The sequence below is a fragment of the Parus major genome, chromosome 3 (assembly GCF_001522545.3).
Source record: "Parus major isolate Abel chromosome 3, Parus_major1.1, whole genome shotgun sequence".
NCBI classification, from domain to species: domain Eukaryota; kingdom Metazoa; phylum Chordata; class Aves; order Passeriformes; family Paridae; genus Parus; species Parus major.
This window is the reverse complement of record NC_031770.1, coordinates 15,802,928-15,830,822: the sequence shown is the minus strand read 5'-3', so window position 1 is coordinate 15,830,822 and position 27,895 is coordinate 15,802,928. Positions and strand designations below refer to the sequence as shown.

The 27,895-nt window shown below is 40.4% G+C and overlaps 1 protein-coding gene and 1 long non-coding RNA gene across 2 annotated transcripts in view; one reads left to right on the top strand and one right to left on the bottom strand.

The window, feature by feature from the left end:
* LOC107201510 lies at positions 1-27,181 on the bottom strand. Its single transcript, XR_001520240.3, has 3 exons — positions 27,075-27,181; positions 10,043-10,185; positions 1-432 (listed from the first exon to the last, which is right to left on the bottom strand). It is a non-coding gene; the product is annotated as an uncharacterized LOC107201510 (long non-coding RNA).
* Positions 22,336-27,895, top strand: part of XDH (xanthine dehydrogenase) — a 47,995-nt gene continuing 42,435 nt past the window's right edge. The window contains exon 1 of the mRNA XM_015620835.2: positions 22,336-22,575. Coding sequence (XP_015476321.1) covers positions 22,522-22,575 — 54 coding nt within the window. The 5' untranslated portion in view covers positions 22,336-22,521. The remainder of the gene's footprint in view (positions 22,576-27,895) is intronic.

Here is a 27,895-nt window from a genome sequence, read left to right as displayed (position 1 = left end):
TTTTGTAAATAGGAATGTTTTTAATTTGGGAGCTTTGAAATAGCTGCACTGAAGAAAATAATAGATATTTCATTGAACACAATCAAATATGTTAATTACTTAGCTTCTTAGTAGCATTTTAGCAGTGGGATACAGCAACTAATAAAAACTGCAGTCATAAAGAGTGTTTCAAGGTTACTCCAAGGCTGGACAGGACACAGTAATTTTTCTTCCCCATTATACAGCTCATTCTGTTATTACTGCCTAGTAAAGTACTCCTACAGTTTCACAAGCAGTAGGTCTGGGAAACTCTGACATCAGTTACTTTACAGGCTATTTGAGGAGACTTTCTTGTGTGGTGGCAGATGAAGTCACATCTGTGATGCAGCACTGTTGTTCTTACTTCATCCAAATCCCAGTAAATCATGTCCTGGGTTTGAACAGGGTTGCAGCCTGTAAAAACAATTCAAAAACACCAGGTGGAGAACATGACAAGGTAAAACAGGGAATACAGAGACACAAACCCTTATTGAAATGGACAACTATAATAACATAACACCTCCTAGGGCTGTGATGTGTGGGCAGAGTCTGCCAAATGTGGTGTGGGACAGGAATTAAAACTCAGAAAAGGAACACTAAGGAGGAAGAGGGCAGGAGGCAAACAACATCTCAGGCTGGAGATGAGGGAATGAGGTCACTGTGTTTAACGACTAGGTGCAGGCTCAGGTTTTGTTCTTCAGCTCGCCACAGGCCTCTTGAGGGACCTTGGGAAAATAATTTAATTTCTTATACCTCATTTTCACACATTTCTTCTGTCCTGCCCTGTCATTTAGGGCTGGGTCTATTTACTTAGAGAATGGAGGGGCTTATGATGAATTTATTGGAACATGTTGATGTGACATGAATAATGCATTGGAATGATGCACCATCCTAATGACAGTTTACACAGATTCCCTTCTTTCTGCAGGGAAGGTTAAATAACCTCTGTGGCAGTGATGGCTCTTTGAATTGCTGTGCCTTGCCTAAAGCTGCTCACCCAGTTTATGACAGCAGTGCAGTGTCTACTCAGTTTGTAGGGTCAGACCAGTGCTCCCCAAATTAAATGAGCTGTCAGGTTTGAAAGAGTAAATAATTCCCTGGAAACATGTGTGTTTAAATGCAAAGCATAGCTGTGTGATCCTTTGTATGGGAAAACAGAGGAATGATAAATTTCTGCTATAGGAAAGGCTTTTTCTTTGGCTAAGACTTCCACCAGGATTCAGTGCCTCTTGGGGGCTTATGGGGCAGTTCAGGTTTAATGTCTGCCCCTTTCCTACCTCCCAACATACACCAGGACTGTCTTCACAAGTCTCAGCATAAACATTTATTTTCGCTGATCCTTTGATATGGGGCTGTGGAGCAATGTCAGGAACAGCAGATGAAATGAGCACTTCAGAGTGCTCCTGACTGACAAAGTGCTGGAATCAGAGCTGAGGCAAAGCATTCATATTAAAAACAAAAAGAATAGTAGCTTTTTATCTTCAGTGATACTTTGAGGGCCTTGCCACAGATGGGCTGCGTTAGTAATAAACTGAGTAGTTAATAAATGCAGAGGAAAGAGAGGAAGAGGAGGAGGGCTGGCTGGTGGCTTCACCTGTAGCTGTTCTGGTATCTCCATTATGTGGTGGGAAGAGCTGTGGCATCTCTGGACGGGGGAGAGCTGTATATTACCTCAGTTGGGATGGCTCTGCTGGTGATCTGAGCAGCCTGGCAGCCCCTGAAGCTCCTTGGCTACTGGAGTGCTGTGGCCACTGCAAGAGCTGTGTGCTTGCCGACAGCCTCCTGCTGGTGATAGGCAGAGCAGCTACGTGCTACCAGCAGGATGGAGTCCTCTGCCTCCTTCTGGGGAGGCTTCTGATGTCTGTGCATGTCCTCGTCTTCCCTACACAAAAGCAAGCAAAAATCTCTGGTATGTTCTGAGCGGTGCATCAGTAGCTCAGTGCTCGCTCCAGCCCTGGGCTGGGCTCTGCTGTTTCAGTGGAGGCCTGGCTGTAGCACTTTGGGCACTGTGGCCCACCTGCAATGTGTCCAGGGTCTCTGGCTGTCCCTGTTGGGAGTGGGATGAGGGTGACAGCCCTGCAGTCAGGGTGTATTGTCACCTGGAGCTCTGCAGCCCTCTGTCACCTCAGCACTGGAATGTTCCAGGAGCAGAGATCCAGAGGGGCTGCTGGAGGTAGTGCTTGCTTGAAAAGTTGGCCCAGTGGTTCCCACCAGCTTCCTCCCAGTGTGGGCTGCCTCTCTGCTGCTGGGATGAGGTGTGTCCATGGGCTCCTTCTTGGGAATCCTGCCAGGTTGGACTCCTGCTAATGTTGAGCTGGCCTTGTCAGAGGGATCTGTTTTTTCCCCCGCATGGAACAGCCCCGTGTGTAAAGAGGCAGGTGCCTTACGTCCTGGCCTTTCAGAGGGATGGGGCAGAGCATCAGGAGGTGGTACATCCCCTCCCTGTGCTCAGGGTGCAGGTCCTGGGGACTCTGTCTTGCTGGCAGCCTGCTTGATGTGACCTTACCATAAATGAGGTTCAAGTGCTTGAGTGTATACAAAGGTGTCTTAAGACAAATGAGGGGAGACTGATGTGCTCTGTAACTCCCTGGCTTGGCCTCAGCAGCAGTCCTGGGCTGCTGCACCTGTGCCTTAACCCCTTGTAAGCAGGAACACAGCCTCCCCCTCTGTGGCTGGTCATCCCCAGCCCTGGATGCTTGGAGTCCTTGCCTGAGCACTGCCAGGAGCCCTGGCTTTGGTCAGAGCTGCTGGTCCCCTCCTGCCTGTTGGGCAACTCTGGCAGCTACCAGTGAACACAGGAAATCTGAAACTACATACCACATAGATACTGAAGTAGGATAGATTTGCTAATAGTTAATATTTGCTGTCTTCAAAGCCCACTCCTGGTTTCATTGTATTAATCTGCCTATGATGTAACTTTTTCTCTCTTATTCAGCGAGTGCTTTTCCCTGCTATCAAAGGGCATTTAGCAATGAGGAATCTCCCTTAGGAACTAGAGTAAGAAAGTCTATTAGTTTCCCTTGAGAATGAGAGCAACTGCAGTTGTATTGTCTGAATCACAAAGCTTCCAGGGAAAGTAAAAGCCCCAGCCTGCAACCTCCGAAGATAATTAGTGAAGTTTTTCTTTATTTCTGTGGAAATAGAAGAGTGTCTGGGGCAATTAGCAGTATTGTAATGCAGCAGGTTGCTCGGTGAGTACAGAGGAGCCTTGATAGCTGTGCTCTTTTGTAATAGCAGATGAACTTTTTTTGCCTTTCCTTGCCAAGTTCAGCTGAGGAAAAGCTGCCTGATATATTGCCCAGGTATAACTTCTGTGGATACCCTGCAAAGCTCATTAAAATGTAAGTTAGTGACTTTACTATTAATGTCATACTCCATCTGCTTACAGAAATGCAGTTGTAAGATATGCCCTTATGATAAGCTGGTGTAAGTGACACAGTGCAAACTCATCCCCGAAGTTCCTTATGTGTGTGCATTTAGGAAATGCAACTGTGAAGTTATAAAAATCTCCTATGCATAATTGCTTCAAACTATATCCCACTAATAGAGTAGTCCTGGAGGAAGTTAATTAGAAAGTCTTTTGGCAATCTGCTCAGTTCTGGTTCTACATCCTGCTAGGTCAAAGTGTCTGGCTGCTATTACTAATTGTCTTCTGAAAATGCTGGCATGTCTGAGGAGCTGCATGTAGGTATTTTGCATACTATCTGATCAGATTTCATAGTTAGAGATGCAGCTGCATTTACCTGCCTGGAAAAGTAGTGAGTGGGCTGAACTAATGTTGGGAAATAGGAGGAATTATCTTTCTTGATTGGTTTAATTAAAAACCAGAACAAACAAAACCACCCCCCCCCAAAAAAAAAAAAAAAAAAAAAAAAAGGGTCTTAAGCTCACAATTTTGTTAGCAATTATATTGTCTGGCTTGCTGGAGCTTCTTAAACTGAAGGGGGAAGAGGTGCCTGAAACAGCAGAGTATCCAAGAACTATGGGACATTCCTAAGATCTTTGATCTTAGATATAAGGGGCAAAAGTGCTGCCTCAACAAGTTGGAAAGCAAACCTTTGAGGGTGATTGGGTAGTATAGTCTGTACATTCTACATATGCATTCTTTAGGATATCTAGCAAGAGAATCTGAAAGAGATGTGATCGGTGTAGAATAAATCCAAGATATGATCTTGTTTTTCTGGTATAGTCTGAAACTGGGCATGCTATCCCTTGGCTCTACTGATGCAGCAACATGTGTGGTGGAAACCAGGCCTCTTGTACTAGCTGCACAGAACAGTTATTGTCAGGAAAGTTTTTCATGGATGTGAGCTGCTGATTTCCACCAGCTAAAAAGCATTGGCATGGCCTTTGCAGTGAGTATGGACCAGATGTTCACTGAATCCCATAGATGACCATCAGAGAGATGTCCTTGCCTTGGGCTTAGCTGAATTTCCTGGGGCAAGTAACTTGGAATTTAGGGAAACTTGGGTTTGGGAAGGAAATTCCAGGGTACTGCAAATAGGTGCCTTTTGCAGAGAGCACAACCTGCATCATCAGCACGTGACAGACTGCAGGGATGTGCTTCTTTGACATTTCCAGCAAGGCTGCAGAAGCTAAGTACCTTAGTGAAGAAAATCTCTAAAGTGGCAATAATAAAGATATGCTTGCACACGTTTTGGTGTTGCAAAGTTAATGAAATGAGAAGCAAATAATAGAACAAACAAGTTGTATAAACAGCTTTTGGAAGGTGGTCAAATTGCCTGAATTCTCTGTCTAAAAGAGACAGTGTTTAGCCAAGGTAAATACTTACACTTGCTACTTCCCACAGCTTCCATCATATTATAGATATTCACTTTAGAAATATATAAGAACCAATTTTTCAGGGAGTGCTTGTCTCAAAAATAGATTACTGTGTCCAGGAAATTGTAGGTGTGACACTTGAATTTGCAGGAAGATGTGACTAGAAGGTTTGACAAACTCTGCATGGTGGAATACACTTCCATCATGAAACAATCCAAGACTATGTGAAGCAGGCAATATTCAGTATCAGTTTCATTTTCTTTTGAAGGGCATTGCATGCTTTTCCCCTTTCCTTTATCACTGATGTAAGAAACACATATAATGATTTCCAAAAAAGGAGAGCATATGTATATGTCCCCAGAGATGACTAAATTAAGTGTTGTAAGGAATACTAAACTAGGTGATACTGCTTTTCCTAGCAAGCTCTGCCCTGAAGGCGTAACATAAGGCAACTGTGATGCTGCTCTTTCATCAGAATGTGCTTTGTAGGCTCTCGCTGCCTTTGAACAAAAACTTGGCTTTTGAGAGCACTCTTTAAAAACTCTCATTTCAACATTTTCTTTTTCTGTCACTTTCGGAGAGGATTAGTGACATGGGTGTGCCTGTCATGAATAATCCTTAAACCAGTTATGTGCTGTGGGAATAGTGAAATCCTTGGTGAATGTTCCAAAGTGCATGGGCTCTGCTCAGGTTGTGCCATTCACCCAAAGTGGGAAAGAGGCTGGAAAGGTGTTGCAAGCTGCAGCTGGTACATCATCAAGGTGTTTGCTACAAAAGGCTGGATCAAAGTCATGATAATTCTTCACATAGTCATCTCAAGACAATAGGTTGCTTAAATCAGACTGTGTCTGCTGCTCTGTGATTGTGAAGGGAAAGCATATACACATCTGTAAAAATGCCTTCCTCATAGTTGGGCTTTGAGGTGTCAGCTGGAGGCCACGGGAGTCATTTTCTGCTATTGTGGTGAAGAACAAGAGGAAGCTGGTCATGTAGTGATGACTGCTTTCCTGTGACTTATTAAAGTGTAGCATTGATTATTTAATGCAAATGATGGATTTGTAATCTAAAAAGAGCTCATGATAATGGACATCTTCTGACATTATTATTGGAAGAGGTGAAAAAAGCAGAACTTTTAATTTTTTTTTTATTTTGAAACAGTTTAAACTAATTGCTTTTGTCTACTGTGGTCTCACCAAGTGAGTAAACACACCTTTGTAGGGTATTTCATTATCTGAGCTGGATATTGAATTGACACCATTACCTGTAAAATCATTGTTACTGGCTTGATGCCACTAATAATTGTCTTCATTATAACTAGGGAATCAAGTGTCATCTGTAGGCTGCACTTCAGTACAGTAAATACCAAATTCTTATGGTACTCAGTCCAGAATAAACACAAGTGTGTTATTGATTACATCATTACCAGGATAGGCAAACTTTAGGGTGTCAAACTTGTTATCGCTAGAGAGAGAATAAATTTTCAGCCTAACCACAAAACCCAAGGTTGTATTAATTGTCCAACCTAGAACCACAAAGCTATATGTAGAACTTCTGGGTGTTAAAATGCAATCAAAATCTCAGCAAGTATCTTTTACTAGTAGCTATTATGCTAATTGCATAATCCTGATGATTTTTATCAGCATTAAATCGAATAAACAGAAAAAGTCCATCACTGGTATAAATCTGGAAGGAGTAGCAAGAATAGGTACACATCTCTTTCCAGCAGCAGCAAGTATTTCCAAATTCTTAATTGGTGTAAATCAATGAAGATCACTTTGGGTTGGACATATTCCCTGTTTAAAAGAAACCTCAAGGGGCAGCATTGCCAAAGACTGGAGAAATGAAAGGTAATTTTTAACTGCAGTACAGCAGGTTTAACTTTGAGTAAGGGCTCTAGTCATCTTAGATAATAGGTAAAATACCAAAATTTTAAGTGAAACATTAGCAGCCTAATTAGTACAAGATCGTGATTTTTACAAATTATTTAGTTTTCACTTTATTCTATGTTTTGTCTTTGAACTAGAGGCAAGCTAGCACTGGCCCATCAAACTGCAGGAGAAATTTAATCAGCACCACTATTATATAAATAATTTGTCAAGATAAAATTACAAATAATATACTGCAAAGCTTGTGCAGTTGGTAGTTCCTAGAGCAATCTGCATAACTGCTCACTTCTTGGAAAAGGACACCAACCTTTTGCAGTTTTTGATTGAATGGACTTTTAATAGTCCAAAATTAAACCTTCAAAAGGAGTGCAAGCACATGTGATGGGAGTGTTTGAATTGATACCTGGGCTGGATTTGTTTCTGCAGAACAATTCTTCCTGGATGGAAGTGTTTATTCTGGGAGGGTGTTCATTGTGTCTCAAGCACATGTGTGGGTAGGATGAGACTGGGGACTCACTTTTCCCTGATTTTGTGCATGTCAGGTGCTCCTCTGAGGAGGGCTCTAAAGGTAATAGTTGAGTTCTGTTCAAAAAATTCCAGAGCAAGTGGGCATACTGATATGTGGGAAGGTAGAGCTATAATAAAAAATACTAGATGATCTTGGGTAACACCTGAATAAGGTAATTATTGAGAAAGAGGAGGAATTTGCAGGCAAAAGGAGAGTAAAAAGCTCTAGATAAAATCAGCAATTTCTCTCTCTAGCTGAGAGAGTCTGGTGTAAAACTCTTCTTCCCTGCCTACCATGCTCTGGAAGCAGGTGGGAACATTCTTAATTTTGCTCTGAAGTATTGCATTTGCTGTTTTCTAATAATTTAAGAAGGAACCTGGATTTTTCTTGTAAGGATCAATATTGAAAATCGAGGTCAAGCCCCTCATTACTGGGTAAAAAGCTGTAACATCAATTCCAGCAAATTATTTTTAAGAAATATTTTGAAGCAATAGAATTAGTTGGATGGTTTAGTCACTTAAAAGGGGCTTGGCCAAGACATTGTTGGAATGGGTTTGTGGATTTTTTGTCTTTTTTTCCTGTAGCACTTCTGATTCGCTGTATGTTCTAATTATTTCTTTTAGTGTCTCTGCTTCTTCTGTGTGTAAAACTCCATGTAGCCATATTGCAGGGTGTTGTGCCAATGCTTCTTAATGTTCATAGATTATTTTAGCTCTTTGTAACATAGAAACATGAAGCTACTATGCAGAGAAATGCGGCCCAGCACTAATAATGTGCAAAAATGAATTAATGTATTTGTTAATGTTTGTAAAGCATAGATCCTATCAAATCAACCTTTAACTTTGGGTAAAGTAGACTTAAAGGAATTCTGTGATTTCCTACAGGCTCTTCTCAAATAGTTAATATTGCACATTGAAGATTCAAAATTTCTGATTTGAGATATAACTTTAATAATTTACTTTGGAAGCCTAACTGGCAAGGTATGGGATACATAAGGCCAACTTCATAATATTCCTGGGGATGTATACCCTACAAAGACCCAAATGAAAGCAGTAATTGGTGGTTTGAACAAAAGGGTTTCTGTATGTGGAGTTTTAGGATTTGTTTTCAGGATGCAGTCCAGTTGACCAAAACTACTCTTGGTAGTGCTCTGATGGTTCCTCTGTGATGATCCTGTTCTGACAGCTGTGTACAGGTATAGCTTTGAAGTCCCTGCTGTAGTTGGCTTATATGTGTCAGCTACTTCTGGGGTGTACCAGTGTGAATAAATGCACAAAAAGCGTTTTTGCTCCAGTAATTCTGCAATTCTTTTTGTCAGAGAATAATTTATTGCGGTGTTTTCTTTGGCAAAATGTCAATATTCTTGTATGCACTCTTTCATCTGTAAGGTACATCTTTTGGCCTGTACCTGATAGGTAAATTCCACTGAGATGGCTTTAAGTTTACTGTTCATATCCTATTAATTTCAAATGCACACTAGGAGGATGCAAAAGGATTATGCTGTGAATGGGATGTCTCCTTTGGTTTGCCAATTTATAATCAGTTCCTGGGTAATTATGAGTATTTGTACAAACTTTCCAGAATGACACATTTGACAGTATACCATTGAGTCATTTGAGGCATCCTATTATATGAGTGAGTCAGAGCCGAAATTTTATTTGCTTTGTTTCTTGTATACACTTTGAAGGACTGGTCAGTGACGTGTAGGATCCCACATCTGACTTTACAGTCCTCTGCATGTCTGTTTCCCAGATAGGTTTTGTCATTGTGGGATTGCATAATTTACTTTGAAAGAGGGATGTGCTGTTTCCAAATTCCCCTTCCATCTCCAGTTAAGCTTAATGGCATCTTTCACTCTGTTCCAGTGGATGTTGAGGTGGCACTCCAGACTGGCTTTCCAGCAGCCAGGTAGCCAGCGTGGTTCATTGAGACTCAATGTGCCCATCAGTACTGGACTTCAGCCATGCTGGCAATCCACAAACCTCACAGACGTTCCTTGCAGTGGTAGTTGTGGAGGGTTGGAGGTGCTACCTCACTCCTCAACAGCATGGGGCCCCTGTTTGGAGGAGAGGGAAACAGGTGTGGCAGAAAAACTTATGGCCAGCTAGAGACACACAGAAGGAAGGTGTCCAGGCATTCTTTCAAGAAGAGATCCCTGTGCCCTTTGGATTCCCACTGCACTGATTTAACTGAGGAACTTGCTGACAATAAAATACTTAATTCCAGTGAATGCAGTCATGAAACATTTCCTGAGGAGAACTCATTGTCATAGGAGCAGGAGGAAAACCAGCAGAATCAGATGTCTGAATAAGATATATATATCTAGATATCTATATATATATATGTATGTAAGTATTTGGTTACTCAGGTACTTAGGTTTCTCAATTCTTGATGTTTAAACATGCTGATCAAAGAGCTGCTTCTGCAGTCAGTCTTTTTTCAGCTGTGTATGCTTACAACAGACTTGTATACATGTATTTGTTTGTATCATGTTTTTAGCCTATCTGGTCAGGTTTTGGCTGCTGTTACACTGCCTTAAGAATGCCCAGCAGTAAGCGAAAGGGAAAGGAAATTTTTGTTGATAAAATGTGAATGGTGAGATGCACCAGCCAAAAATCAAGCCACAGCACCTTATTGAACACAAATTTGAAAAAGTCAAATAGAAGACACTGCTCTGTTTAGCATGGTCCTTGGGAAGCACAGCCCAGGAGAAGGAAATTAAATGACAGAAAGACATTCAAGCACTGTCAGGAAGACTTTATGAAGGGAGCAGTAAGCCAGCGTTCTTCAGAGCAGAAGTAGGCAACTGAATAGGGGACAAATATAAGGAAGGGAAATATGTCATCACCTTTCCAGACAAACAACCTCTATCAGAGGGGTCATCACCCTTCTGGTGGCAGCATGGTCAGTAGTTGAGGCAGCAGTGATCCACTCTGGAGTGTGATTCTGCAGTCTAGTATTGCTTCTGCACTCAGACATGGGCTGAAGAGTCTGAAACACATGACATAAGTCCTGAGTCAATTTGGGTTTTCAGTGGAGATACACAAGATTTTGGGATAAATATTGCCATCAGATCAATTAAAGAAATTCCTTCAGGGGAGTCACTGTCAAAACCTATTTATTATTTTTCTATTTACATATATCAAAGGAGCTTTTGAAGTCACAGTTGTGTATGAATCAAAGACAAAGTGGATTCTGAGTAAAAGCTCAACTGAAGGCAGTAAGAGTCATGGTCTTAAGGTAATTATTATGGAGGAAATAGATTAAAAACTGAAGGAATGGGAAAAAAAAAGAAATATTAAGATTTACTTATCTCAGCCTTTCCTTTCTTGTACCTGGAAGTTCTGTGGTGCTAAATGGGAATCTCAAAATGCCTGGTCATAATCACAGATGAGATGTCTTACTGTGTGAAGACTGTAACCCCTGCTTGGTTAAGTCTGTGAATGTATTTATACAGAAAGTCTCTGTTGACCTTGGGTGCATTCAATTAAGTGTAGCACTGCCTCCAAGAGTGCTGTAAAATTAGTTTGCCTCCTTGTGGAATTACTGGCCCAGACTGCATGCCATGCTACCTAAGAGAAGGCTTAAAACCCAGAATATGGCATCAAATAAATGTCCCCTGACATCTTAGTGGAAAAAAAGCTCTAGGCCTCTTTTAACTTCATAAGTCATTTGGTACCTCTTCATCAGAGAATTGTCATCTTTTCAGAGAATGTTGCCTGCCTGTGCTTTTCCAAGTATGGGGCTTGTCTCATAAAGTAGGTGTCATCTGGAGAGAGTTCTCATTTTCCTTGAGGAAAGGGAGTTCCAATGCATTGCCATAACTTGTCAACCAGATTGTTGTTCTAACTCTCACTTCTGTATACCTCAAAGGCGCTTATTTAAAATGCTGTGTGAGATATGGGATAAACAGATCAACAGTTTAATATGTTGTGTGCAGTGATCTTTATACATACTTAACATGGAAAGGCTAAAGAAAAGAGAAATGTTAAATTTGGTCTTGAATTTTTCATTGGGGGTCAGTGAAGAGGGTTATAAAATCTCACCAAGCAAGAATGGCAAGAGCTTGCTTTCTCCAGGCAAGAAAATGAATATCTTGTATGATGATATTCAAGTGATTCAATAGCATATATAGTCTGAGTCTTCTGAGTCTTCTTAGTGGATGAAAGAAAGGCTGTGGATGAGTAAAAAACTGTCAGGATGGCTGGGCCCAGTGTGGTGGTGAAAGGAGTTAAATCCAGCTGATACCCAGTCACAAGTGGTGTTCCCCAGGGCTCAGCCCTGGGGCCAGTCATGTTTCATGTCTTTATCAATGATCTGGAAGAGAGCACCCTCAGCCAGTTTGCAGGTGACACCAAGCTGGGTGGGAGTGTTGATCTTCTGGAGGGTAGGAAGTCTCCACAAAGGGATACAGACAGGTTGGATTCCTGGACTGAGGCCAACTCTATAGATTCAATACGTTGAAGTGCCAGTCCTGCATTTGGGTCACAACAACCCCAGGCATCACCACAGACTGGGGCAAAATAGCTGGAGAGCTGCCTGGTGAAAAAGGACCTGTGGGTGCTGGTCAATAGTGGATGAATGTGAGCCGGCAGCGTGCCCAGGTGGCCAAGAAGGCCAATGGCATCCTGGCCTGCATCAGAAAGTGTGGCCAACAGGAGCAAGGCAGTGATTGTCCCTCTGTACTCGGCACTGGTGAGGCCACACCTCAAATCCTGAGTTCAGTTCTGGGCCTCTCACTACAGGAAGCACATTGAGGGGCTGGAGAGACTCCAGAGAAGGGCAGTGGAGCTGGAGAAGGGTCTGGAGCACAAGCCTGATGAGGAGCAGCTCGAGGGGGTCTCAGCTAGGAGAAAAGGAGGCTCAGGGGAAATCTTACTGTTCTCTACAATTACCTCAAAAAGAGGCTGTAGCCAGGCAGGGGTCAGTCTCATTTCCTGGGGGAAACGGGAGGAAACAGCCTCAAGTTGCACCAGGAAGGTTTAGATTGGATAAATTTCTTTCATGGAAAGGGTTGTCAAGCCCTTGTAACAGATTGCCCAGGGAGGTGGTTGAGTCACTATCCCCGGAGGTATTTAAAACATCTGTTGGTGTGGCACTCAGAGCCATGGTTTAGATTGACAGTGCTGGGTTAACAGTTGGATCTCAGAAATCTTTTCCAACCTAAACAATTCTATGATTTTGTAGGTGTAATTAGTCAGTCATAATTGTTTGGAAACTTCTTGTGTTGTGGGGAGCACTTGTAGAGGCTTGCATTATCAATACATCAGGAACAACTTGCTAAAATAATTTGTGAGGAATTTTTTTAATTAGGAAGCTTACAGGAAACCTGTCATCTTCTTACCAGAACATAAATCAGAGGAAAAAAAAGTTATATTGTTGATTTATCCTAGTTTATATAGATTCTCAGATTTTGGATCCTTTTTCGTTTTTACAATGGAGTGAATAGAATAAACAGCTATTGTTGTGTTGTCTTTTTGTTGAAGTTCAATATTAGTAATGTTGTGTGGCAGAATGTCAATGAATAATTCACAATTTTTTATTTTTTTTCCAGTGTAGGAGTTCCACATTTTAAATCAAATCTATCTTATGTGTGTCTGTTTTTCCCATGTTTTCCATTTCACGTATAAAAATTAGAAGAGGTCCATCAGCTTGTTGAGGTATATTCTGGGTGTCCCAATGTAGCATGTCTCAATTGCATAAATGGATTTTGTAATCTTTTGCTCTGTTGTTTGCACAATGTGGACTAAGTTAATAATTTATAGCTTGTCAAGGCAGCTTTTGAAGTGTCCTGTGCAGTGCAGGAGAAGATGTATTGCGTAGGAAACCATGCTACTCTGCCTTGTCAGTCAGGGCAGGGCCAGAAGATTTTTTAATTGATAGCTGAAATAATTTAGCAATTTTTTTCTCTTCCCCAAAAAATCTATTGTGTTTGTCCTGTCAAATAATTTTTCTTTGCTCACTTTTTTTCCCTGAAATTTAATTTTTTTTGTTCATTTTCCCTTTTAGAGTGTCTCCGGTCTTCCTTAGCCATTTCTCTCTCTAGCCCCTGGTTGTTTCAGCTTTTGGTGGTTATGTTACCTACATGTCTCTCCCGTGACTCTTCTTGGAAGAGCAGGTGCTCCTAGGCTGGACAGTTGAGCCCATGTCAAACTGGAAAGAGCAGCCACTAGACTGAGGTAGGGGCAGGGCTCACTGAGGCTCCATTGAGTGTTGGTCCTTGCTCACCATTATCCTTTATACCAGCAGTTGCATGTCTTGGCTTTTTGCAGGTCCTCTCTTCTTTTAATGTCTGCTTGTGAGAACATTCACTGCATTTAAGCTGGTCTGCACTGAGTCTTAGCCTGGAGCAGTGATGGTAGTCCCTGTCCCAGTGCTGGTGTCCCTCTGGAGGCTGTGAAATGACCAGAGCAGGGCAGGCAAGAGAAATACCCTGCTGCTGCTGCCCCGTTAGCCATCCCTACCTGCCCTCACTGGGAGCAGTGCCCAGGCACTGCTGGCCAGGCCCTTGACCTGCCCTCCAGTCCTGCCGCTGACCTCTCCAGCTGACCAGCCCTGGGATCCTCTCCCTCTCCTCGCCCAATAGGGGCCTGCTTTTTATTAAATCACTGCTGAGTCAGGCTTTTCACAAATAAGCAGACCCTGACCATGAAAGCTCTAAAATTGTTTTTCCCTTTCATTTATCCTGAACATTGTGTCACCTTTCTGCATCCAAATCTCCCCTGACGTCAATGTAGGGAAGGGATCAGGGACGATTATGTTTTTTTCTTACAAGGAATGCTGACATGAAACTGGTCAGGTTAGGAGACATGAGAAACTCAAAGCATGGGAAAATATAAAAACAAAGAGGTCATCAGCAGTGCCCCAAAACTAGTGGGTACTTAATTTTATCTATGTGTCTTTTTTTGAGTTATTTTGAGTTGTTGGTTTTATTGAACCATTCCATTTATATCTTAGAAGATTGAAGCATTAATTGAGAGTCTGTACTCACTAGAACTTTTTAACCAAGTAAGATATAACAGACATTGGAGTTGTGATAAGAGAATATGCTTTGAACTCTCTAAACTCTCCTGCCCTTGGAAATCCACTGGATTATGCATTATGGAATAAAATTCTTTATAGTTGTTTCTTTTTCCAGAAAACAAAACAAAACACTTCCAGGAAAATTAGTAATACTTTGTTATTCTTCTTGTGTTGTTATTGTGCCTCTCAGGTCAGTGTGGAAAAACAGTCTAATATGTTTGCTTCTGCTTAATTGATCTTACTTTGGCTTTGCATCATTTTTTTCTGGGGCATCAGTCCTGAGAACTGTAAACAAAGTGAAGATATGCACATGTTATGCTTCAGTCAACAGGGTATGTGTACTGAGTCCAGATTCTAGTCTCAGTGAAAACAGTGGGTGACTTCTCACTAGGTGGAATTATTCAGAAAGCATTTGATGTTTATTTAGCTTTTCTCCCACTGAGTGTAGTGAGAAAAGAGCTCAGTGCTGAGTACTCTTGAACATTTCACCCTTGGTGTCACTACTGTCTGTCCTGCTGTTTGGGCAGGTTGTCCAGCTTTTGTACTGTGGTGGTTTCTTTCATAAAGTGAAATTAGCTTTTTTATCCACATAGAATTCAGAAGTGTAATGAATATAACAGGATGGTTTTCTAAGAGTCTTCCTTTTATAAGGATGGCTTTGTGCACTTTAAAGAATGTAAAAGGTAGATATAAAATAAAAATGTCTCTTTTTTTGTCTAAGTATTTGTTTTATTTATAGAAAAGTTGGGACTACTCAATACATGACTCCAGTAGATGGATCAAAGTGAGGGCTTTAAGGCCATCTTGGTTAAGGTCTTCATTTTGTAAAGGAAGAGGCAAGTATAAGAAATGGCAGGAGCCTTTGAAGAATTAAATACAGGTTCTGAAGCAGTGTCTAGTGAAAACCTGTCCACCATCACATTTAGCTGTTTCTAAAGTATTAATCACCACATCTCTAACTGGCTGCCAGTCCTTGATGTTATGGGTCTTCTGCTAGTTTGTGGTTCTTCCCCTCTTCTGCAGCTGCTCTGTCTAAAGGAGAAGTGGCAGAATAGGGAATAACAGGCTGGGGCCTTGTTCCTCATCTTTGTTCACCATCACTGTAAATGTGGCTGACAGCAATAACCTTCTGAATTAAGATTAAATCAGAACAAGTAAATACTAAGGACAAATATTTGCTGACCAGTAAAACAGATCAATTCACTAAAATAAAGATCTTTCTTCCATGCACAGCTGTGATATGGGATGATGTGATGATGAAAAAAGAGGGTATTTCAAATGGCCATTGAAGTTCCTCAGGATGTGGGTACTCAGTATCAATAGCTTGGTGTTGATGATATTGGAATCCTGTCAGTTTACTTGTGATATTTCAGCTCTCAGTGCTGGTTACTGTTTGTGTCATTGTGCTTAACGTTCTGTAAGACACAGAGTATGCAGGAGGTTGACTGTTACAGGCTCCACACTAAAAACAGGCTCCCTTCTAAAAGCTATTATCTGCTGCAGTAATTACCACCATAAAAATAGTAACAAGAGATCTAGGTCTTTCCTCTGGGCTATCTTAGCTCTTTTTTTATTTGTTTTCCCCTGAAGCTTTTGTTGTAGATCACAAGCTTTATGACATAGAAATTAAATTATCTCCTCTGTATCTCAAATATTCTATTGTGGTGATAAACCAAATGATATTTTAGGACCACTGTGCAACTTTTCTGGGACAGAAATGCTTTTATGTATGTAATCCAATTAGGATTGGAACCATTATGGTCTTCAAGGGGAGATGGATTTGAAGTTCTGAATTCCACTCCATTGTGTTTTTGTTTATATGGAATAGCTTATACTTTGTTCAAGGGAATAAAACCTTTTTTGTGTGTTGTCTTTAACGAAGTGAGTAGTGTTGGCTCCTTTAAGCACTTAACTTGAGTTGCTCTTCTAGAGCTGATTTATCTCCTGAAGGATCACTGAAAAACCATTGCAAAGAAATCACAGGTTTACTCAGCAGAAGCCACATAGGTGTGATTGGACACCTGTATTGCTATCAATAGAGATAACAGAACAGGAAACAACTAGCACTCAGTTATCAATTTCTGCAGTCCCAACCTTGTTAACCCTTAGGATGCAACTTCCCTTGTCCTGGGAAAATTTGAGAATGTCCATATACACACATGTTTATCTTATTCTTTCACCATTTTTCTCAAGAATTTTTCTAAGCTATTTGGCTAAAGCTGATCTTGTCATCTTAATTTAAGGAGGTTGTTAATCATGTTTACATCAAGATACATCATCAGCATTCTCCTGAAACTACAGGTATATCTGTACTCTAGTGAGGTGTCTTCATTAGTCATGCTGGGTATTCTATTGCAACAGCCTGTAATTGTTTTGTCAGTAAATGTCAAAACTTCACAGTGCCTACTTGAATGATGCAAAGTAGCCTCCTGACAACCCAAGAAAACTATCAGCTCTACCTTTTGTTCTCATATATAATAGTATTGCATATATAATGACAGTGGGGGAGGCCTTTTTTATTAGGAAAGGAAGCCACTCCAATTCAGAAGGTAGATGAAAACTTTGTGATATCTGTCATCAGGTGGTATAAAGGGCAATCATGCTAAGGGATCAGAAATATTTGTGATCTGCAAGTTCATCATGCAAATATTTGAAGAAGCACAATGAAAGTAATATATATCAATCTCTCTTTTAACTGGTTTCCAGTGGAATTCTTGAGAAGTGGAAGTAACTTATTCTTTATGGATTAGAAAGCTTCAGGAATGATGATATGGGACTTCTGTTCAGTGCCCTTAAATGTTCCTACTTGGGCATATCACTGATAATGAGTCTCACTATGAGGTACTTCTGTTTGAAAATAACCCAGGCAATTAAAAATATATCTTCTGAGTAGTCAGGGATTCAATGACACATTTTAGATGTACATCATTACAGGCTTTCTACGTACTTTCTAAGCTAAGTCAGCTTGCTTCCCTGTCCATTCTTAAGAAACTAAATTTCACACTGTGAAACTAAATATGACACTTTTTTGCTTCAAGTTGAGACTGTAGGATAGCAGGAGCATGGCTTGAGAAAATCTGTATGGTGGACAGTAGGTAGGATTGGAGGGGAAACACAGGACTTGAAGTAATTTAAGTTTCAAGTTCTGCAATATGTGCTTAAGATATTATCCAGTTTGTAGGCTGTTCAATTTTCAGTTTTTAAGCAGTTCATCTTTTTTCCATGCACTGCTGCTCTTGGAAGGGCATTCCTCAATGTTACTGCTATAATGTGTATGGCTCTTCTAATTTTCACCTTAAATGATGCATGCTGGATTTATAGCAACTGCTCTTGAGCCAGAACTGTCTTCTTCTTTCCTGCCTGATGTTTATAGTCTGTTACTATTGCTTAGTGGAAAATTCTTTAGAATTAATTTGTTTTGAAGAGAAATCAAGAGAGTCTGGGGGGTATGAGCTGACCATGATGGCTGCAGTTTGAGACAACTGGCCTGTTTCAGTGATGATGATGGCATCTGCTCTCTTGCACTATGGTAATAACAAAACTCTTCTGAAAGTCTCTGTGGGACTGACTTGCCATGCTTGTCCAGTCTAGATAGGCCATCTTAATGGCAGGAACTAGAAGGAACTCACAGTACAAGATACTAAGAAATGCAGGTCTCTATTCAGGCAGGGTCTATGGAGAGAGGCAGCCTTTTTCTCAGGCAGACTTATATTGTTGGGAGATTCTCACAAGCTTTTGACATACAAATCTCTCCTACATAGAACGGTCAAATATTTGGTTTATTGAGGAAAACCTTTTTGGTTCTTTGTTAGCAGAAGCAGCTGTGGAGGATCCTAAAATGTCAACAGATGAAAAGAAAGAAAGAAAAAGGTATTATTTTATTGAGTTAGATTATCAGGACAGGTATAGGAAGTTTCTCTCACATGGTACCTGGAAGCAGGTAAAAGACAACCAATAGATGTCAAGTGTGGTGCTGCTGAAGACAAGGAACACACATTAACAAGCCTGCTTGAAAAGAAGGCTTTTCAGGTCAGATATCTGAAATATCCTTTGATATTTATATCCTTTGTCTATATCCAGGTATCTATATCCTTTGTTTGGCCCGCTGGAAGTAGCCAATGGAAGAAACAGTGAATGAATTGAAACAAATCATGCTTTGTTAATTGTTGTGAAGAATAGTGACTACCAGGACTCCTGAACAGAAGGGTGAATTGACTAACCTTGCTCATTTCTTGCTCTCATAGGAAGACAGGTGGTAGGACAAAGAAAAGAGCTATCATTAAACTCCACCCATCTTCAAAAGCAGGTGCAGAGATCGTAATTCATGCAATAAATCTGGACAATTAGACAATATTTGTACAATTAGAAGCTGAACACTGAGTGATTAGTGACTCATGAATAATGAGCTAGTATCCACTCACAAACCTCAATACAGGTTTGCTTTGTGACGATGATCCTTCTCAAATCTGTCTGTAACCAGAAAGGAATTTAGACACAAATTCATAGATGCATTGGAAAGTGCATGGACATAATTTCTTCTTTTGATTTCTGAGAAATGCCTTTGAAAATATGTGCAGTATCTTACTTTCATAATCATATGGCAATTTTTTGTGGAGATTTTTTTGGGTTTTGGTATTTGGTAGGGCTTTTTTGTAGTGTTTTATTATTGCAGAGTATTAAGTTTACTGTCTGTATTAGGATCCTCAATGATTTTGTTTCTTTGGGCACTTTTTGGAGAATTTGGCAATAAAGTATGAATGTCCCTATTCAATAAGATAAAAGGCTCACTTCTTTCAGGAACCTGTCTTCATCAGTGGCTGATAGGTGATGCCAAAGAGAAGAACAAACATCCTCAGGCAACACACTCTGTCTTTACACTCAATCTATAATCACCACTCTATGATGTTTTGTTCTTTTAAAAACCCATACAGAGAGCACTCATAACAAGAACTACAACCACCAATAGCTGAAGCTCTAAAAATGAATGTTTAAGAAGTAAGAGATGGTGTGTACAACTCTAATTAACCTTGTATCCCCCTCATGGCTGACCCTGATGGAGGTGGAGACCTCTTGAGATCCCTGTAGAGTGTCCCATTTGTGCTCCCACAAAGGATACATGAGCCAACAGAAGAGGGATCACCAGAACTAAAGCAAACAGGTTGTTTCCACTTCAGGGGAAGGATGCTGTCCACAATGGTTTAGCAACAGTGGGCACACAGAGTGGGTGTGCAAGACACTGGAAGCTTGATACAGGGGGTACTGTATTAAAGCACTGAGTTGGGACTGTTTTCTTTTGTATTTGCTTTAAAAATTGCTTTTCATAGATCCCTTCATAGAATTCTCTTCAGAGCCACCTGTACTTTCCTGTTTGCTGGAAGAGGAACAAATCTTCTCACATCTGTTTGTTTTAAATCTTCTCCTTTATTACCCCTGGAATTGTTTCCTTGTTGTACTTTCATCCATTTACCTAATTCTGGCAGTAAATTCCTGGCAGGAATGGTGTTTCCATAAATTTCACTGTATTTATTGAGCTACACATGTGATCATCTGCAGAACAGATTATTTTTATTATTATTATTATGATTGCAACATCCAGGTCTGCAGGATTAACCAGTCAGAATGAGGAAGGTCAGCTGTTTTTAAAAAAAATATATATTCTTGGCTAAATACCAGCTGCTTTCGGAGCTCTTTAGTGAGTAAATGAGACTGCAAGTAATTTTTAGCTTCTAAAACATTGCCATCTCAGAGTTATGAATGGGCAAAGGGATGATTTCTAAAATGGGAAACCTGCTAGACTTTATCTGACTGTAAGTCAGAATACTTTGTCTTATAACAAATTTTTGTTTGATTGAGGTAAGTTTTCCATTTTAATTCACTTAAAGGAGTTCTGTGTTGAGGGCTTTGTGAGTTGGCTTTTTTTAGCTTTCACTTTCTTTTCTCTTATTTCTGGTAATCTTCTGTTTCAGAGTAGGTGGGATTTCAAAAAATGGACAAGAGATGTCAATAGTGCATGCTTTCATGCTCCAGAATTACTTATAGCACTAGGAAAATTCCTGTTCTGTATGTCTTCGTCCTCTGCTTTTGAAATGGGTATAGTAATAGACTATCCCATCAGGGTGGTGAGAGAATGAGTGATTTTGGTGTTGTGTGACCAGTTGAGATGAGGTCTGAAGTTTTAAAATACCATCTAATCTACATATTGGATCATGATCATGGTTGTATTTGTCTTGATATAGTGGGTTGATGGATCATAAATCAATAGGTTGATGGACCAAATTCCTGTGATGGAATGTCATAAGGTGCTGTTTAATGATTTAGCAGAAAGGAATAGTTTACCTATAATATTATCACTAAGGCTAGGCAAAAATTTGAGTATTGGGCTTCATTAAAAAAGTGATGACAAGATTGCACATATTCTTTAAACCTAAGAACTGCATCATGCATTATGGAAAACACAGATTAGGAAACTAAACAAGTTTGATTTTGGTGTTAATGCTGTAATGGCTAGTTGCTTTTTAAGATTGCTGTAATAACATGTTACTTGTGGTTATAAGTAATAATTGGTTTTTGAAATATTACAAAACTATTAATGAGTAGTAACCTTGTGTACACTAATTTTGAGATTGAAGCTTGCTGTGTGAGGGTAGTGCTTGTGTAAATTTTGCACATAAATAAAAAGCAACAGATTTAAGATTACTTGGAGAAAAGTGGTTTTTCTAGTACTCTGATATTGCAAAGTGGGAGGTGCCAGACAATAGGTGTCAGCACTAGTTCAGCTATGCACAACTTCACTGAAAACATAGATTAAGGCAGCTGGTGTTAAGTACAAGCTTGCTGTGAGCTATACTTTCAGCAGACTGAAATGCCTTTAAAGAAGGCCGAAACAGTGTTTGACACTTGTTATAAAATAGCTTTTCTAGGGTACATACTGGGAAGCAGAATAAATGAGGCAGAAGATAAAAGCTGGTAAAAATAATATATGTATTGTATTCACTGTGAAATGTTTCTGTAATACTGAAGAAAAGACTGTTTCTGAAAATTGTAATTTAATTAGGTTTTGTTATCTCATGAATTATTCAGAGAGGTTCCTGAGAAGACGACTTTGCTATAGTGCTTTAAAATCCCAGGGATTTTAAACAAATAATAATAAAAAAAACCTATTCAAAATTAATTGAAAATGAAGAAGGAAAGCAAAATCACAAGAATCAGAATGAAGCAGACAGGATAAGGTAGAGTGCTAGGAAACTTCCATGAGGCTTTGGAACTGTGCTATTTTTTGGTGGAATTTTAAACTGGAACTAGAAGTTTAGATATCTTGTTCATTAAACCAATGCATGTCATATGCAGGGGCCTGTGGATGATTCTGCCAACACCTTTGGAATTAAAAACCAGGAAGTCTTCAAGCAAAATGTGTGGTTGTGTAATGGAGAAGCCAGAAGCAACCACCACCAGGGAAATGGAAGACAAAAAAATCCTTGGTTTTCCTCTGTGTTTCACTGGCAACGTGCACCTAGGAGCCAGGATGTGAGGATTAAGCCAAAACAGGTAAGACTTTAAGAGCCCAGTGTAAACATTATAGTCTTAGCCCAGCACCTCAAAAGAAGTGCTGGATCAGAGGTCTCTAGAATTACTTTTAACTGGACAAACACATATTTAATTTATGCCCTCCCAGGTAGAGGGTACTGTAGCTTTAAAACTGTGAGGAAAAATAGGGAAATAGTCTTGCAGTCAGCCTACCAGCAGATGTGCACATATCAAGGAGTTTTTTAAATAAGCAGGTGCTGTCATTAGAGACCTCTGTGTGGTGAATGCCAGGTGGATGGCTGTGCACAGAACAGGGCAAACTGCTTTTTCCTGTCAATATTTGGTGAGGGATAGCTGGGAGAAACCCCCTCCCCCCTGAAGTTTGCATTGCATTGCATAATCCTGTGAATTCCTTACAAGCAGCCGTGTCAGTGGCACACGGTGAGTGCCCCAAGCCTGGCAGGATAATCTAAAGGGAATGCAGCTGAATTGTGATCCTCTGCTATATAAAAGGGGGCGGGTCACTCTGCTTGTTCCAGCTCCTTTTCTGTCATTAGGGCTGCAGAAGCACCAACCAAACGCAGCTGGCACGCCTCTTCATTGCCTCTTATATAATATGGGGTTTCACAGGGCACTGATGTAGAAATAAAGTCAAACACTCTTGAGGCAGACTCGTATTACTTGTGGTGTGGCTGGTGCTCGCTTTGCTGTGGGGAGTAGGGCTGCTCTCACAAGGGTGGTCTGTGGCCCTGTTAGAGTGAAGTTTGGAAGGTGTGCAGGATGGCTCCAAACAAGGCAGGGGATGAACTTGTTTTCTTTGTGAATGGTAAAAAGGTAAGGATGATTACAGCTTTCTGTCCAGCTTGCTCCTGGACTATGGCTTGATTACTTACTTTTCTAGTAATCTTTTTCCTCCTCTGAAGTTTTCTGATAAGAACACATATTCCATGGCTTTTAAATGTTGCTGCATATTGCTTTCCTAATGATTTTTTCTCTTCTTGACTTTACCTTGTCAATTATTCAAAGAGTAACACAATTACATAATATTCTTCTTACATTTTAGATTTGTTGGCAATAATTTTTACTACAATTCTTTTAAATAAGTGTGCACTGCTTAATACAGGCATTTCTACTAGAAATAATTTCAGTACTTTCAACAAATCTGGAAAATTTAACTCAAATGAAAGCATCAGTATATAATTCATACGCTCAATAAGTAATTCTAACACCCTGATTTTGAAAGGGATTTAGAAAAAAGTTGATTCCATTTTCATTTAAGAAGCTAGAAAACTCTTCAGAATGAAAGCCCACTAACTGATACTGATTCCTGACAATGACCTTAGGAGTGACTGTGTCTCACAGGGGGCTGCAGTGCTTATTGCAAAGGATGGACACATTTGAACAGTTTGTCCCAGAGCCCCCTTTCCTCAGTTTGGACTTTGCCTGGCCTCTTCAAAAGCTTGTAACAAGTCAAAGCTGCCTCTTTGACCAACTACCAAGTTAATTGTTTCTAATTCTGTTACAGCTCATTGGTGCCTTCCCAACCTTCCCCTTGCCTAGGTGCTTGGGCAGAGGAACTTGTGCCAAAGCAGCTCCCTGCTGAGAAACCTAGGGAGGGGACAGGGTTGCATATCCACTTGTGTCAAGCCAAGAGTTTGCAAACCTGCCCTGTGCACTGCTTAGGGGTATATTGTGTGGTATACTAAGTTTGGGCTAGACAATTAATTTTTTAATCCCTTAAGGGATCACACAATTCTCTTAGTTGGTTAAAAAGCTCTGTACCCTGCCTTACAGACTGGTACAGGATTACTAACCATTTTGCTTTTGTTGGTCTTTCATGGTAGTTTGATCAAGTGTAAATGTGGATGAGAGTGTAGCTACAATTAGGGGTTTTAGTTATGAATTTGTATCCCAGACTGGATTGGGATTAGAATTTTCCAAGATACCAGTGGATTTGATATGAAAGTTTTATTTTATTGATATATTAACAGTTTAATGAAGAATGAAGTTTATGTAGTATGCAGTAAAAGTTAGTCATAGAGCTGTTGAATGTAATACTGATGTGGAGCCCGGGCTTGGTTCTGAGGTTTTATAGAGAAGGATGACAACTAAAGCTTTGCTCATGCAGATTAGTAGTGGTTCACATGTGTTAATTGACATATCAGCCCTTCATTGTTTCTAGAAAGAGATGAAAATTTGAAGCTCCAAGTTAATTGTAACTAGCTAATTGAGTCTGCTAATTGAAATTGTGGCACAAGATAATCTGTGAATTTTATCTGCTGAATTTTCTGCTATGGTTGGCACAGGTGGCACAGCATTAACTTGTTGTCTTCTTGCTCTGTGAAGTTTTAGTGAGATGCCTCCTTTGTGAACCTCAATTTGTGGAGGGTGAACTTGGGGCTCTTTAGATCTTGCATTAGGAGGTTGCCACAAATGTGATGGGCAATCCAGACACTGATACAGGCCAAGTGTCCTGTCTTGTTTGATTTTTTTTTTTCTGGTATGCCCTAATGAAAGAGAATTGTAGTTCTGGTGCCAGATCAGCTGAGGTTCAAAACCAACAGGCCTGTCATGGTATGTATGAAGAGTTTATAAACACATTCCTACATGCAGTTGCAAGTGGTGCTTCAGCACTGGCTGGTGCTCAATTATTACAAGAGCACTGCTCTGTTAGAAAAGTCCTTCTTCCTGGAGAACACTTTTGGCTAACACATGAAAATGTCTATTAGTCAAAGCCCAGGGCTGGCCCTGTGGTAGTCTCTTTTATCACTGGGGTAAGACAGAGAAGGGGAGAAATGGCAGCCTAGGCCCTGAAGGCCATCAGCAGAAAATAACCTGCTCATTTTGGATCATCTGTTTGTCTTTTCTGTGTCCTGCACATAATAAACCTGCTGTGAGTGACACTGGCCTTGCTGCATTTCAGCAATTTTTATGGAACTGCTGTTCCTGTTTACAAAAGCCATCTCTCAGAGCTGTGTGCATGTGTAAAGGGGTTTATCATAGCATGATCCTGGCAACTTGGGTAAAAAAAAAAAAAAAAAAAAGAGGATGATTAATATTACCAATAATACCAACTAATTTTAATGTCAAAAGTATCTCAGTGGCCTTTCCCACTGCCTCATGGAACAAGCAGTTCTAGTAAAGGAGCAGGTTTCACTTGCTCTACCCAGAGCCTCCAGCCTTTGTGTGTATTGCTAAAGTGGCTCAAGCTACAACCCTGCCAAACTCAGGTTTAAGAGACAGAATTGGACTCATGGGGCACTCTGATGTGTGGCAGGGCTTGTGGAGTTTGTTGGGACATTGTTGCACGAGAAAGGTTATGTGATGGAGGGAGTGGTTGGAAGTGCCTGGAAGTGCAGTTTGCTGGAACAGCAGGTAGCAAGAGGGGAAGTGCAGAGACAGGAATTAATATCTTCTCTCCGGTGAGCAGTGGCAGGACCTGAGGAAACAGCATCCATCAGGGGAGATTAGGAAAAGGTCTTTCACTGGAACAGGCTCCCCAGGGCAGTGGTCACAGCACCAAGCCTTGACAGACTTCAGGAAGTTTTTGGACCATGGTCTAAGGCAGCTGGTATGATTTTTGGGGTGTCCTGTGCAGGCCCAGAAGTTGAGCTTCGGTGGTTTTAGTGGGTCCCTTCCAAGTCAGTATTTTCCATGGTTCTAAGTTAGGATAAAGCTCTATCCATCTGGGGCCCTGACTAAGTATTTCAGTTGATACACTGCAAAGAATGTGGAAACATGGCCAGTGGGAAAGGTTACTGCTGTGTCAATTCATGACAGCTTGACATTGCAAATGGGCTGCTGACGTTCTGTCACTGTACAAAACCATGTGATAAGAGGTGGTTTGTAAGATAGGGACATGGATTGCAGCAAATTCTTCTCTCTTGCATTTGCCCAGTCTGCACCGTTGTCAAGGAAAAGTCTCCTTGGAACAGCTGAGCATACTTTACTTTACATTCAGGACTTTTTTTTATTTTAAGCACCTGTTTACTTCACTGGGCATAAAGCTTGGCACACTACTAACTCAGTTATCTTAATAGTCTGCCTAGACTAGAATGCAAATCAGCATGCTCAATTCACAGCTAATGGGGCAGTTTTTTTTCCCTTGGCTGACAAGTCTGTTTCATGCATATGTAGCATGTAATTTTAGTTTAAACAAGTAGAGTCAATATTTCTATTTCTATTCTGAATGCTAAGGGAGGATCTGTGCTGGAAGCCACATTAGACCTCTTACCACTTCCAAAGTCTGGGTATTTGGTTGCTGATGGGACCAGCTGACATACAGGATTTTTCTGAGCTTTGTGAACCTCTGGGTTTTTCATAAACAGTGACTTACAAGGTTTCAGTGCGCTGGTTTAAAGCAGAGCAAAATGTTCTCAAGACCAATAGAAAATTTACATTGTATGGTTATATTCAGTTTGTTCATCTATGTTCTGTTTCTCTTTCCTAATAAATGAATTTCAAATCTCTTGTTGACCTCAGGAATAACACATTCACAGATTTTAAGGACCTAGGAGACCTTTACATGTCACTGGTCTGGCTTGCTTTGTGGCAGTCTGGTTAAAACCTTTCGCTTTTTCTTCTTGTAATTTATTGAGTAACCAGGGATTAGTGATTGAATGGGAACTTGTCCTTCACGAAAGCATCTGCTTCTCATTTATAGACCCCAACTGATGGAAAGCTTAGCATGTTGTTTGGTAAACTAGGAGTGTTTTCTCTTTCTTTCTGTTCTTCTATTTACCTTGTTCAACTACTGTTCTCTTAAACTGAAAAATCTCTAACCTTCTGAGTATAATAATTTAAATATGATGCTTTATGTTGTAAAGGAAAAGTTATCTGAATTAATGAGAGTCAGGCAGAGAAGCCAGAAAACAAAGTAGTTATTGAAATTGAAGTTTGGTACATAAAATCATGGGGAAGTGAGCTCAGCATCTCTCTGGACTAGTCCATGTGCTTTAAAGGTGTAAAGAACTGCTTCAGAACCTTCTCTTTCTGGTATTTAAAAGCACAAAGAACTGCAGGGCCAAGCTAGGCTCCCTGCTGAGGTGGATCTGAGTATTTAAAATTCCTAGAATCAGTACACAAACAGACATGTAGTACAAACACAGCAGTACAGAGTAAATTTGTTGAGAGTCATTTGACTGTCTGTGCCATCCTCACATTTTCTACAATGTTTCTTTCTGCATTTGATTAATAATTAAGCTGCCAAATGCAGTAAAATGCAGTATTAAATTGTCAAAATGTGGCTGACAATCTGATATACCTGCAATATGGCATTTGATTAAAAAAACTGAAATAAAACAAATTGCAAACACTAAAAACCAATAACTTACCACAAGGGCAATACTTCTTTAACTGCAGTATCTAAGTTGTCTGATCCTACGACCACAGAAGGCAATGGATGGAATTCAGTTCCTTGCTGTACAAGGACACTGGGGGAGGTGAGCAGGAGCTGTGATATTGAGCTGTGAATCATATTGTACTGGGCATCCAACAAGATGTTATCCCCACCCACAGGGTTTTAAAATATTTTAAGAACAAATCACAGCAGGTGATTGCAACAAACCACTGGAGGAATGGTATGTTGGAGGACAAACTAGCATCAACAACAATGAACAAAAGGCAAGAACAGCAAAAAATTCTTACCCTGTGCCTAGCAAGAGAGACTCACCAGCAAGCATCCTCCCACCAGGAATCTGAAGTGAAGAGAAATGATTCCTTGATCTCTGATGTGTGAGATTTGTTTTAATCCAGAATGTTCTCCAAACTCTTACTTGTTATCTCCCTCAGATCCCTAGTCTCTGCCAAAATTGCAGAGATACAGCTCCAGTGGAGTAGTTTAAAGTGATTGAAGTAGCAATCCAGGGCTGTTGGCTAGAACAGGGTGAGGGTGAGGATTATCTGAGACATGGTGGGAGACACTTTCTGATAAAGTTGAGCAAAGCTTTGACTTTGGGACTTCACACATTCTTACATCACTAAAAGTACATGGTGATAAGTGGTAAAATGAAGGACTAGGCTTGTTTTTTATTTCCTGCTTCCTGAAAAGAAGCCAGTGGGCCGTACTTTTAATTGCTTGGTTTGAGTACATAACTGAGTGCTTGGACTCTTTCAAGAAAACCTCGAGATTTTTTTTTTAATAAAAGCACAGAAC